The following is a 14,844-nucleotide window of genomic DNA, read 5'->3' as shown; positions in this document are numbered from 1 at the left end:
CAAACATACATAAAATGATGAGAATTAATATCAATTTAAACCATTCAAATTGGATATGATGGACACACATATTCAATAATTTGAGCATTAAAGGCTACGCACGCGCCTTTCTTTAAAAAAATAAAACAGAGTTAAAATATGCCTTCAACCATCCCTTTGCAGTTCCAAGTCATAAAAACAAATAGATATAATTTCAGCACTATGAGGTTTAGTCTCTGCCTTTTCTTTATAGTTCTAAGTCACAAACCAACAAGATCATCAACAAGGAAGAATAAAAAAGAAGCAAGAGCAGAACTTGAATAAGCCACAAAGTTCAATAGATGGTTTCCCCTTAGGTTCCTTCAATGTCCTTTCTACTGATGTCTACCACAGAAATTTGACAATGAAAGAATCTGTAGCAATTTCATTCTTCGCATTCGCCCAGTAGATCTTTAGGTTGAAACTGTAAACTCAAGTAATGAACATTTAAATAAGCCTTAATAGAAAATCTTACAGTAGTGGTACACACAATGAAGATTCTGTGAAGGAGAACATTCATACCTTCAGAATTTTGCAGCTGGAATCTGTATCTATAGATAGAGTCTCCATGTTTGGAGAAATCCAGAGCAGACTATCAATAAGTTCTTCATAATTCATAATTGATTCTGAGGATGTCTTAAGCTGCAAGTGCTTCAGATCAAGTAGTGGAGGCACTGAACTTTCCCTTAAGTCTTTTGGAATGATGAACATCTCTGTCTGTAACAAGAAAAGATTCCCAAAAGAAGAAAAGAAAAGAATTTATATTTTGGTCCAGCGCATAAATCATGTAAAATAAAGAAAAAAGAAAAGAAATAATGGAACTTGTATTCTTAGCCATACCTCATGAGCCTTGCAAAATATTGTTAGAATTTGGACATGACCAAACCACCCAAGCATCTCCCTCAATCCAGAGAACCAGCAAGAATTAACAAAAATAGGTTGTAAATTAAGTTCCACATTAAGTTTGCAAGAAGTGTTCATGAGAGATATCAGCAATATCTGACCAGTATAATTGAAAGAATTGAGTGTTGGAACATCAATCTCAAGTTCAACCAGATTCATGCATTCGAACACCATCAAACTTGTAAGCTTCTCCAATTTATAGAACTTAAATTTTCTGGGCAATCCACAGCTAACCACTTTTAGATTCTCAATGAGAGGAAACTTAGAAATAAGACCTTCAAATATCTCTTCTGTTATTGCAAGGCAATGTAGTGATAAAGATTTCAGCCTTGCTGCATTGATTTGAAATGATTGAGCAAATGGGTAAGTTTGATCAAATAGAGCCAAAGAAAAGGATTGGAGGTTTGGAGTTTCTATATCAAACTTGTTCAGTTGAGGCATACACTGCACTAGTAAGGTTTGTAGCTTAGAACTAGAACAGTAAAAATGTTTCAAACCAATGCAACGTAGTAAACTCAATGTCTCAAGAACCAGGAAAGTAGAGAGTAGTTTTTGGATAAACCCATCTTCTGCATTTATGTCCTCCAAAGATAATGTCTTCAGAACAGGAAGTTTAATTTCATTAGAAGTCACCAACCTACACCTTCTTAACTTCAATACAGTTAAAGACTCTGTTTTGAAGATGCTCTGTGGCAAATTATACCATAACTTCCTGTGAAGTTGTATGGAAACATTAGGTGGCATATTGAGATCTAGCTCTTCAAGGTTTCCTTTTATTGCAAATTTTATCCATGAGTCAATGTGAGAAGAGATATCGAGATTTCTACGGCTCAGATCCTTCATATATAGCTTGAATTTCTGAATGTTCACCTTCGAGCGTCGCTGTAGTGAATTTTCTACATAATCTATGAACTCTTTGCGAGAACACCAGAAGGATTCATCAAAATCTAGAACAGGAAAGGAAGCCCAAATACTTTCCCATCTTTTCGACAAGATGGTTGTTCGAACCGCGTCCTTTGCTTTTAAGAAAGCAAGAATCTTGTGTAAAATCACTTCAGGTAATTCTGTAATCCTATCCTTTGTGATATTGGTTACTTCTTCTTTCATAGTTTCTTTGCTTACACCTTCTTTCAATCCTTGTCTTCCACTCTGAGAACTCTCCATCAAACAACTAGAAGCAAAGTTGAGAGATGATATGTGAACAAAAAAACTTGGTAGGTATGCTGTCTAAAGTGATAATTGAGAAAAAACTTGAACAATATAATGATATTGCTAGGGTTGTGACATAGAATTGAAGAAAACTTATCAGTAGCTGGATTTCAGTTTCATAGTTGATACCTGCCATAGCTTCTACAAATCATCTTTCAATGATATTTAAACATGAATTATCATTTTTCCTTGGTAATATGCATGATAATACAAATTAAAGTGCACATAAATACATGATTGTCATAAAATCTTAACTCCATAGTATTGTGCATCTTAGCCAAAAAAAAAAAAAGATATGAAATGGAGCTTATAGATTTAATTTGCATTTTTATGTATTATTTTTTCCCATCGTGACAAAATAATGGAATCTAAGAACTAAATATAGCCGGAGTGAAATTCCATGTTTCACTCATTTTAGTCATAGTATCAGTTAAAAAGAAAAACCAATGGCACTTTTTTAAAACACACAACAACACGAAAATGTCGGGATATAAATACAAGATATAAAGATTTTATATTTATCCATAATTGGTGCATCTCAAGGAGAACCAAATAAATATATGACATAAACTAGTACTTCATCAGCTAATTAAATTCGTACAAGGTACATTTGTAATCAGCACCTTACCCAAAAAAAAAAATTTGTAAGCAGATTAATCCCAATAATGCAATAATTTTAGCTGAATCTATTTATTCATCAAATTATTTTTTTTTAAACTAAAAACTCAACTTGAGAGTCTATTTAGTCAGACTAATATCAATGACTCATGAGTCAAAGAATGAATCATTACACAATAAAATTTTAGAATATTTTAACCAAAAAAAAAGTTTTTTTTTTTTTTTTCTAAAAATCAACAAGTATAAATTATAATAAAAAAGATTTACTGAGTTAACGTCCAAGCATACCCAAAAATAGTTCAAAAACATTGGCAAACTATATGAAATCAACAATTAATAAATAAAATACAATTGGAAGAGGGGGGTATAATTAACCAAACTTAGAATTAAGCAGACCATAAGAGAAGGCAATCACATCAACCTATCAATAGAAGTAGACATTGTAACACTATTAGAGGGCTTTCCCTTAAGTGGAAAGATCTGATAGTACAACCCTTCCATAACCAATGCACTCAACACTTTATTGTTTTTTCAATGGACATGGGGTATAGTGGCATACAAATATGAAAAAAATTTAAATGCCAGGAAGACCAATAATACCAACTAAAAGACACTTGGTCAAGTAAAAGATTTAAAGCAAAAATAGAATCAAAATAAACCTTGGACAACTAAATATTTTCTAATAAAAAATGGTTGGGCATCTAAAAAAGTTTTGAAAATATCTGCATATGATATTTGAATGTTTATAACATTTAAGGAAAATCATTTACCAAAACAAAACATAACTTGGTTTGAGAGAGAAACTCTTCTATTTGTTCAAATGGTTGTGTTTTTAGTCTTTTAAAGTGTTTACAACTCCATTTCACACTACATGATTGTTCTTACCAGCACTTTCAGAAAGGTACTAAGGGAGGTTGCTTTGGAAGATATAGCAAAGTTAAGGGTTGATTTTGCTCTTCGATGAAGCTATGGTTCCATATGTGATCATTATTAAGGGAGTGTAGGCATGTGTTGTAAGGTATAATATCACTTTTTAGCATTGTAAAATAGTAAAAAGTTAAATATAAACTTTTTAGTTTGTATAAAAATGGGGATACCCAGTGCATGAGGCTTCCTTCCTGCCATTGCAAGCTTTGGGGAAGAGCAGATATGTATGCCTAACCCCGGTTCATAGAGAGTCTATATCAAACTATATAATTCTATGGCAAAAGTTTTTGTGCATGACTGTGCTCATATACGACTGTCACTTCAGCTATCACATGGAGGGACAGAAACACTGTGTAATTCCATTTTGTCCCCTACTTGACGAAGGGCTGAAGAGGCAGCCATGTACTTGCACAACTGTGCAGAAAAACCAGATCATAATGGATGGTCATATTATCCGCCACATCTCACACTACCAAAAAAAAAAAAAAAAATCATCTTTAACGGCGGTAAAAACCGCCACTAATGAAGCAAAAAAATGCCACTATTTAAATGGTGGCGGTTTTTTTTTTTTTTACCAATGGAATTTCGCCTCCAAATGTACTGCAGCTATTTAATGGTGGCGGTTTTTAGAACCACCCATTATAATGCTATATAGAGGCAGTTTTTTCAAGCCGCCACTAAATACAATTCCGTATAGAGGCGGTTTTGTTAAATATACTAAAACATAGTGGCGGTTCTTAAATATCGTTTTTAAATATTATACTAATATAGTAGCACTTTCATAAAACTGCCACTATACAAATAAATCCACAACAGTAAAATGAAATTGCTCGTGAGACATCAATTAATTAGGCGGGAGGAAGTGGGGCAGGAAATATTGTAGCATTTAGTGATGCTTTTTTAACCACCGCTATATAAGCATGTCTAGGGTTCAATCTAATAACAAAATAACATTGATAAATGATGAAAACCGCCATTAAAATACCATGGGGTCATAATTGTTGTCTTTTTCTTGTAGTGTCGGATCAAGTAGGGTTCAAGTTTGTAGGTAAGTAGAGCCCAACTTCTACTCACATATCAAGTTTCAGACCAACCGGAGACATCATGTGGCAAAGTAGAGTTGTATTAGGAAAAAAGAACTTTTGGAAGATGATTAGAGCTTTTGATTAACCTAACAAGTTATCCCATCATGGCCCCCCTAACAAAAGGGCTTACTAAGTATTTTAAAATAACTAATGGTTGTAGTAGGAAATAAATGGAATTGTTAAGAGGATGTATCAAATTAATTCTATATTTCATATAAAGAAATAAGACAATAACTTGATGACATGTTTTTACCCAAAAAAAAAAAAACTTAATCACATATGAGAATAGTATAATCTACTAATAATTTATACAATATATTGAAGGTAACTTTGCTAAGCTAGCGGCAAAAAGAGGAGAGTCTTATCAGTTGATTTGTAGCTTCCCCCATTATATTAGGGAAGCCTTATCAGATGATTTACGAGACAGGCGAGATATTGATTTAGTTAGTATGAGTTGTTTCCTACGAGGGTTTTTGTAGGGGCTGTATATCCCTATCCTTTGATTTTCTTATATTCGTCTAGGTATGCCTAAACGTAATATATCTGTAATTTTTTCTTTTACATCTTAATTTAAAATTTTGCTGACCTTTAACAAAAAATAAAATACAATATACTGAGGAAAGAAGCCAAGTAAGCTATTCACAATGACTTTCATATTTGACTCATAAAGTCAATTTATGATTTTTGTTTTTGGTAAAAATTCGATTTAAGATTAAGATAAGTTTTTAACAACTTATATTATTGTTTACATAAATTAGACATTTCTACATAATAATTTACTTCTTTTTAAGGCGCAATAAAACTATTGGAGTGATTTGACTAGCCTCTACCATTGATAAGGAGGTGACTACACCTCTTTCTTACATGGAACTATATTATAATATTTGATGACTATAGTTTTTTTAGAAGAAAAATATGTACCTAGAATATCTTAAAATGCAAAAGCATCTCATGCTACTAGAGTCTGTTCTCTATATCTACTTAAGTCTGAGAATTTTATGCATTCACAACATCATTTAAAAGTGAGTCTATTAGACGGAGAGCTGGTTTCTTAGACAACATTGTTGTTGAAATAAGAATTTTATCATGAAACATTTTAGGTTTATGATTCCACTCTCTAATTTATATTTTGGAATGTAAAATAGACTGAATAGACTTGATATTCCTTCAAATATTAGATTTCCAAAAAACTGAGAATGAATTTTCTTTATCTACCAATTCCATTACCAAAGATGGGAAGAGTTTCCTTTAAAGATGAAAAGAAGTCCCTTGACACTAGTGTTTATCATTAACATTAGGGGAAGCAAAGATCAACTGATTCCTACCGCGTAAAAATCATAGATCAACTTTTCTTTTTTGTAGAGTGATAATCATAGATCAACAATAGTTATATAATATATAATTTAATCAAGAAATTTATATATATGAAAATGCTTCCATTTTTTGCATTCTCAAGAGAAATTCAACAAAAATATTTAGATCTACTCTAGTTTTTATAGCAGACCCATGAATCTCTTTGCTAAATAGCATTGACAATAGTTACAGGATTTGCAGCACCAATTTATCATCAAAATCTAAAGAAAATAAAAGAAGGGGCAAAAAACTCACCAAACAATAGGGTGATGGATGATTCAATGTGATTCTGCTAATGATCAAGAATTTTTGGTGGTATTTTCTAACTTCTTGAGCCGGCTTTCTTTTTTGATTATTGCAACACATATGGTGAAGAAGAGAGGAGTGATGGGAATTTTGAAATGAGATGTAGCTCTTGGTATTCTCAATTTATATATCTAGGGTTACCATAAACGTCAATACGTATTTCGAAGTTGTGGCGCCCTAAGAAACTAAATACCAAAGCCCTTATCATGGGATACATAAGAGAATTATAACCTTAGGTATGTATATCATATTTAGACTATTCTAGTATAAGCATTAGAAGGTTTCCTACATCAACGGTGCAGGAAACCATTTCTAAATCAACAAACATTTTTACCATATGAAAATTTCTAGTGAGACCCAAACTTTGTGAACATATTGTCCACGTCATTATCTAAGTTATGCTTAAATTTTGTATTATTAATTGAAATGGACTACCAAAATTTGACATGTAATTTAATTGGGGAACTCATCGTTATCCAATGGTTAAAACGACCAAAGCATTTGTCTATTTGGCAAAACAAGATATCCATGTGGAAAAAAACTCCACACTATCTTTGTAGTCAACCACTCAGGATAGTAATCATTTATTATGAGTTTTTTTTGGCAAACAACATTTAATGTCAGTTTATAAAGGTAATTTACATATATATATATATATATATAATGTAATTAAATGAGATTTTAATTTTTGAGCCTTTAAAATTGGGAAAAAGTTCACTTGCACATATAACTTTGTTTGCCATATGTGTCATTGGTTGTTCATTCACCTGCCATTGGATAGATGGTGTATTCCTTGGATCAATCACATAACAAATTTGATGATCCATTGCGATTATACTACATGGGGGTTTTCGTAGTCAACTTTCTTCTTAGATTATTAACAACCATTCAAGTGGACAATTGGAAAAGAGCCTTACATGGTGGACTATATAATTTAAATGGACTACCAAAATTTGACATATAGTTTAATTAGGAAACTCATCGTCATCCAATGGTTAAAACGATCAAAGCATTTGTCTATGTGGCAAAACAAGATATCCATGTGGAAAAAATTTCTACACTATCTTTGTAGTCAGTCATTCAAGATGGTAAGCATTTAGTATCAGTATTTTTTTTTTTGGTAAACAACATTTAATGTCAATTTATAAAGGTAATTTACAATATATATATAAGTATTTAATGAGATTCTAATTTTTTAGCCTTTAAAATTGGGAAAATTTTCACTTGCACATATAACTTTGTTTACCATATGTGTCATTGATTGTTCATTCATCTGCCATTGGATAGATGGAGTATTCCTTGGATCAATCACATAACAAATTTGATGGTCCATTGCAATCATACTACATGGAGGTTTTCATAATCAACTTTTTTCTTAGATTATTGACAACTATTCAGGTATGGTAAGAATTTAATGTTGGTTTTTTTTTTGGTAAACAACATTTAGTGTCAATTTATAAAGGTAATTTACAACAAAAGAAAAATAAAAATAATGTAATTAAATGATATTCTAATTTTTGAGCCTTTAAAATTAGGGAAAAAATCACTTGCATATATAACTACATTTTCCATATGTCATTGGTTGTTCATTCATCCGTAATTGGATAGATGGGTGTAGACACCCTATTTTGTCGCTCTCAAGTGGCCCTAGACGATGATGGGAGTGGTTCTCTCATTATAGTCTGTAAGTCCTTGCCCTAGGCATTGTTTTCAATTCCCATGATGATCTGGTGTGTCAGATTGAAATCAAACCGAACCCTTATCGGTTTGGGCTTTTATAAAGTCAGTAGAAATCGCGAATGATAGAATGGATCGATCGAACAATCGAACGGACCCAACAAGCGATAAAAATATTTTTAATAGTTTTTATTATATATATATATTATAAAAACTATTAAAAATATTTTTATCAGTTTGTTGAGTCCGGTTCGATTTTCGATTTCGACCAATCCATTCTATCATTCCCTTATATATATATATATATAGGGCTGCAACAAGGTCGGGTTGGGTCGGGCTTTATAGAACCCTAGCCCAACCCTAAGTCCCCTTAGCTGGGCCCAGGCCCAACCCGACCCTGACTCAAGGTCAGAAAAATCCAACCCTAACCCCACCTTAGGGTCGGGCCGGGCTGACCCTGATTGGCCCTGATCATGGGGAGGGGGAAAGAAACGCATGGGCTGGAATGCGCTGGGGAGAACATTATCAATTTTACATAAAATAACATTATAATAAAATATATTATATCACTTATTGTCTTAATATATACTCTATTATATATAAAAGTGTGGGTGACATTTAAAGTTTATAATGCATATATTATATCAATATATATTTTATAGTATAACTTGAATCAGGGTCGGGCTGGGCCGGGCCAAGCTTAGCTCGAGGCCTCAACCCTAGCCCGACCGGACCCTGACTTAGGGCCAGAAATTTTCAGCCCTGACCCGCCCTCAGGGCTAAATATCTCAGCCCAGGCCCTGTTCGGGCTCAGGGCGGGTCAAGGCGGACAGGGCCAAACTTACACCCCTATATATATATATATAAAACCCGCATCAATAACAACCCGATAACGGGCCGTTAAGAACCCATTAGCCAACCTGATAAAAGATAAACCAAATTAGATCGAAACAGAAACTGAACTTCGGCTTAAAAAGAAACTTTAGTAATCATTACCCCAGATCATTATATTATTAATTCCAATTCAATATATAATTGGTTATAGAAATTCATTTTACTTTGCATCTAAATCCCTTGGTAAAAAAATAAATTAAAAATTACATATAAAAAGCATTATTTTTAAATAAAATAAGAAATTTAAGTAGTTTAAACAATCATGTTGGATAATGATGACCAAAGTTTCCTTCTTTTTTTAGATTTAAAATTTTCACTTCCCTTCCTTTTGATTTCCCTAGCACCCAAACTGAGCCTTATTTTTTTGGTGCAATTGTCAAGGGCCTATTGGCCATCAAGGCCCCACAAGGAGGCAAGAGAAGACCCACAAGGGATCACTATGGTATCCACATGGGCTCCACTTCTTGGAAAGCAGGTAAATGTGGACTTAGTGCTGCTAAGGAGACTTGAACCACAGATCAAGCTCCTGACGCAGTTCTCCCAAGAGAGTAGCGAACCACCAGGGCAAGCCTTGGATCGGCAAACTAAGCCTTAGTTAACAACATCTTTGTGTCAACTCAAAAATCTATCTGGGAGTTTACCTCAGAATTAGATTTTGCCAGCAAAGTTGAGGAAATTGCATCTTGAGGATATATAAAAGGATTTTTGGGCCAATCCCAGATGTTTTTGATTGCCTTAAAGAGCTATAAAACTTTTCAGTCCATTCAAATCAACATTTCCTTGTGGAATTCCCCAATCCTCATCTTGCTTGATCTGAGGAAAACATTCGTTAAGTGATTCATTCAATTTTAATTAATGCTCATCCATGGCTTCTCTCATCTCCCTGGATATCAGTTCTAACCAGTTCCATGGCTCAATCCTTGAACATTGTCAGCAATGCAGAAACCTTGTAACTATGGTTCTTACATCAAATTTCCACAAGGAAGGAATGCCTTTAGATGCAGAACTTGCTTAGTAAAGGAAAAGTTGGAAACTCTTTTTCACACCTATATAACTTTTGGATCAAGCACCACAGAATATTATTACAAATGATCTATGAAATTCTTTCTTAACAACTCTTCTGTTGAAAACTGATTTCAAACTAAAGCATGCACCCAATGGAAATGATGAAGACTGATCCACCAAGCATGACACTTTTCCATCACTTACAAAAATGGAGATGCAACAAAAACGTATCACTTGTTAATTCTTGTTATTTGAGGCTTAATTGTCAAGTGCCACAAACCCGGCCCCATAGATGACACGATAGTGATAAAAAAGACCATTGAATGGACAAGATGCCCTTAGGATTGCTCACATTGTTAAATAGTGTAGCCAGACTCAACTTTATAGCCAGCTAGTGATCTATTGCACAAATAGGCTTGCCTGGCGAGAGGTTTGGCACAGCACACATGAGAGCGTGCCCGAGGTTTCACTACTTCACCACTTATTTGATGGTAAAGTTGCCCGCTGTTGTTTTTTTTTGTTTTTTTTTTGGATGAAAGTGTAATCACACAAACCACACACCAATCCCAAAAGGTGTGTGGGTTTAGTCCCACATCGGGTGTGTGAGTATGGTGTGTGTTGTGTATAGTTGCTCGCTGTTGTTGTTGTTGCCTTTAGTTTCAGATAATAAACCTCTAATAGGGGTGCAAGTTTGGCCCGACAAGCCCAAACCCACCTGAAGCCCGCCCTGAACCCAGTAGGGCATGAGTTGGGTTTACACTTTACAGCCTGAAGGGTGGGTCAGGGTTGAAATTCCTAGACCCGAGTTAGGGCTGGGCCGGGTGGGGCCTGGGCTGGACTTGGCCCGCCAAGCCCTATACATATAATTTGATTAAGAATTGAGTTGTTGCTATATAAATCCTAGTATCTAACAAATCCAAGGGAATGGAAGTCCACAAATAAGGATAGATGGTTTATATTTTCAAAATTGGTTATAACTCTAAGGGGATAGCTTACTTGGCAAAGACCAACATTTTACAATTAAGAGGTCATGAATTCACTTTCGGTCTACTTATTAAAAAAAAAAGGTTATTATTAGACTAACCAAATGATCTAATGATAAAATAGGTCAAAATCTGGCCCGTCCTGAGCCCGATAGGGATGGGCCTTGGATGAAATATCTCAACCCAGGTAAAGATCGGATCAGGCTTGAGCTGAACCTTAGAGGCCCTGGGTTGGGCCTTGATTTTTAAAAACCTGGTCCAACCCGACCCTGTTGCACCCCTAGCCTCTAAATCTTCTCTCCCCTCCCTCATGGGCTAAGGCACTTAAGAAAAATGATTATATTTGAATATATGTTTTTGATTTCGTCATAACCATTCTGAACATGGAACATTGTCTTATGAAGTTCTCTTAACTAGAGATGTGAATGGATCGAATATAAATCAAATATAACACTATTCACATTCACATCCGATTAGTTTTTGAACGAATTCAAATAATTTTTGAATACTGAATTTTCAAATACGGATTCTTCTTAAAAAAATAAAAAGAATGGATATGGTCTTTCGACTATATATTTACATCTTTAGTTCACATTGAGTAAAGGAGAACTGGAGAAGACAAAAAACTCGATTAGAGTTGATGTTGAAAGACTGAAGGCACTACCCACTAGGGGTTGATGTTGAAGAGTCCATTTGAAATTACATAGATGGTCGCATGAATCTTTTTCTTTAATTTAATTTCTTATTTAATTACATAATATCTTTACCAAAAAAAATTACATGTAATATGTTGTGAACTAATAAGGGGTGGGGCGGTCATTTTGCCTTCCCTTGTGTGCGGTGCAGGAGAACCAAGAATGCGATCTAGTCGCATTCTATTTTCTAATAAAATATTATTTATTTGGATAGTTATCCATGTAACAATGGAAGATGATGTTTCCAAAAAATCACAAGATAAATCTTAGACATTATATTCACCCAAACAAAAAAATAATCTTAGACATCCATTTTACATTTTTTTAATCGAAACCGTTGGTTCCCACTCAAAGTTGGGAGAGTGTAGGGTAATGTCATACATATTCATACATTTATGAACATACATGGGATGTGTGCTTATTCAAAAGGGGTATTTTATTAAATTAGACTTTGAAATTTGATATGAAACTAATCTAGATCTATCCAATAGTAGGAATGGCCATATCATTTGAACACATGGCAGAATAAATGCCTTGTGACTTGAAAACAATTATCAAACGTTTGTAACATTAACAATAATTCATATATTTATAAATTAATATGTAATCATATTTTTATAATTAGATCTAATAATATAGTTTTTGAATAAATTCAAATAATTTTCAGACATTGATTTTCCGAATACGGATTATATCCTAATCATCCATAAACATGAATCGAATACGCATTTTTGGCTATCCATTTACGTCCTTACTCTTTTTTCTTTTTTCTTTTTTGAAGGAAAAAATCTTACTCATCTGAATGTGACAAACACATAATTGCAAGAAGCGCTGCAACAGGGTCGGGTTGGACCGGGCTTTATAGAACCTTAGCCCAACCCTAAGTCCCCTTACCTGGGCCCAGGCCCGACCTGACCCTGACTTAGGGCCAGAAAAATCCAACCCTGACCCGCCCTCAGGGTCAAGCCGGGCTGACCCTGATTGGCCCAGATCATGGGGAGGGGGAAGAAAATGCATGGGCTTGAATGGGTCGGGAAAAAATTATTAATTTAACGTAAATTAACAATGTAATAAAATGTATTATATCACTTATTGTCTTCATATATAATATATTATATAATAAAATGTGGGTGACGTTTAAAGTTTATAATATATATATATTATATAAATATATATTTTATAATATAATTTAAAATAAGGTCGGGTCGGGCGGGCCAAACTTAGCCCGAGGTCTCAACCCTAGCCCGACCCGACCCTAACTCAGAGCCAAAAATTTCCAGCCCTGACCTGCTGCTCTCAGGGCCAAATATGTCAGCCCAGGCCTTTTTGGGGCTCAGGGCGGACCAAGGTGGGTTCGGGTCCACAGGACCAAACTTGCGCCCCTAATTGCAAGGTTATAGTACATGTTATCGACAGAACCTTCCTGGTTAAGTGGTGAGCTATTGTCTTAGTCTCCCTAAATAAGAGGCTGAGTGAAAAATAAAAATATTCTCTAGTACATGCAGCACAACCACTGAAATGTCATGAGGTGCATGAATTAAATAATCCAACATAGCTTCCAGCATACGACTTCGGATTGCCAACGCCTCCACTAATAGAATGCTGTCTAAAGTGCATATATATTTTTTTTAATCTAAAATGCATATGTATTTCATGTTTATTAAATGTTATAACAGCGAAATTATTGTAATAGTTAGGCTGACTAAAGATCAATATAATTGGGCTTATGGATGGAAGGTCTTTCTCGTGTTACGTGTATGACTCACAATCCTTATCTTTTGTCAAATAAAAAATAAGATTCCTTATCTGAATGACAGATGGAGGACAGTAATTGGATTTTCTGATAGCTATTATTTGGTACATGGTGGTAGGTGACCCAAATTTTCCAATATGCAAAATCATAGGACGCAGTCAACCTTATAATTTAATCAACGTTTTCATTGTAGTTACTTGCCACCAACATTGACCATTGATTTACAGAAATATCAAAGAGAGACAAAGAATGATGCATGGTCTATGGAGGTTTACTTAAGAGCATTTTCCTTTTTTTCTTTTTTTTTGCCCTTTTCTGGATTGAGTTTCCTGTCCATTTGGTACTCCCTAGCCCTCTCTTTTTATAGGAGTAGATATGTCATTTTATTTGAGAAAGCAGAAAGATTGACGCAAGGAGGTGCTAGTTTATGCTAAACAATTTGGCAATGTTCTTTTGCCCTTTTTTAAAATATCGATATTGATTACAACATCAGATTCCATTGATATTGATATAGTTCGATCGACTCAGCCCAAATTAGATGATTTTGCATTTTTGCCCCTATTTTCTTAAAAAGAGAAGATTCCGTAAAAGACAGCATGGCTCCTGCGTCAATGTAAGGGTCAATGGGAGTGTGCATGGAAGCATCAACAGAGGTGAGATTTTTGCATTTCATAAGGATGGAACAATCATTTTGCGTTCCTCTATGTTCGGGCACCGGGGCAATTCTATTTTTTAAGGTTATTTTTTCTTTTCTTGAAAAATGAATGGGAAAGGGTTCTCTTAGCAAATAGCATAGATAAATCCACCTATGAGATATGATAAAATAATATCGTACATTAGAAGGTAGCGAAGACATTGCATATAAAAGAGAGAGAGATAAACACAAACGTGCTAGTGTATCTACCTCAACAGCTCGAGAACCTTTACCTAAAATGATTTTTTTTATAATTTTACCCTTGTCACAATTAATGGCCAAAGTATTAATATCCAATACCATATTTGAAACCGTGCTACAAAGGGATCAGGATCGTCTCCAGGGAACCCAACGCCCAAGGTGTTGCTAGGGGCATCCAACGATCAAGTTGTGCCTCACACATCTCGACACACACCTAGAAATATGTGCGACACAACCCAACGACCGGCAGCATCCTAGGTGTGCTGGGATCCCTGGAGAAGATCTAAATTCGCTACAAAGTACAAACTTTTTCATTCAGATGTTAGAGACACGGTTTCACAATTTTAAAACAATCGAGGGAGGGAGAGACATCCACTTTACCAAAATACCCTTAACTCCGATCTGTCTACTGAATCAACGGCGAAGCGTCTGTGAATGTTCTGAAGCTATCAACGCAGCAGCCGACTTAACCGACCAAGCATCCACATCAGCACCCAGGAACTTTCCTTAAAACTAAACTTTT

General features: G+C 34.7%; 1 protein-coding gene across 1 annotated transcript; it reads right to left on the bottom strand.

Moving 5' to 3' along the window:
- Positions 1-403: 403 nt before the first annotated feature.
- On the bottom strand, positions 404-2,085 carry LOC122638627 (F-box protein At4g09920-like). The gene is made up of 3 exons (XM_043831484.1): positions 859-2,085; positions 541-735; positions 404-442 (listed from the first exon to the last, which is right to left on the bottom strand). Exons 1-3 carry the CDS (start codon positions 2,083-2,085, stop codon positions 404-406), a joined length of 1,461 nt encoding a protein of 486 aa, XP_043687419.1.
- Between the last annotated feature and the right edge of the window lie 12,759 nt (positions 2,086-14,844).

This window comes from Telopea speciosissima, chromosome 9, assembly GCF_018873765.1.
Source record: "Telopea speciosissima isolate NSW1024214 ecotype Mountain lineage chromosome 9, Tspe_v1, whole genome shotgun sequence".
In the NCBI taxonomy this organism is placed as follows: domain Eukaryota; kingdom Viridiplantae; phylum Streptophyta; class Magnoliopsida; order Proteales; family Proteaceae; genus Telopea; species Telopea speciosissima.
This window is presented reverse-complemented; position numbering and strand designations above follow the sequence as displayed.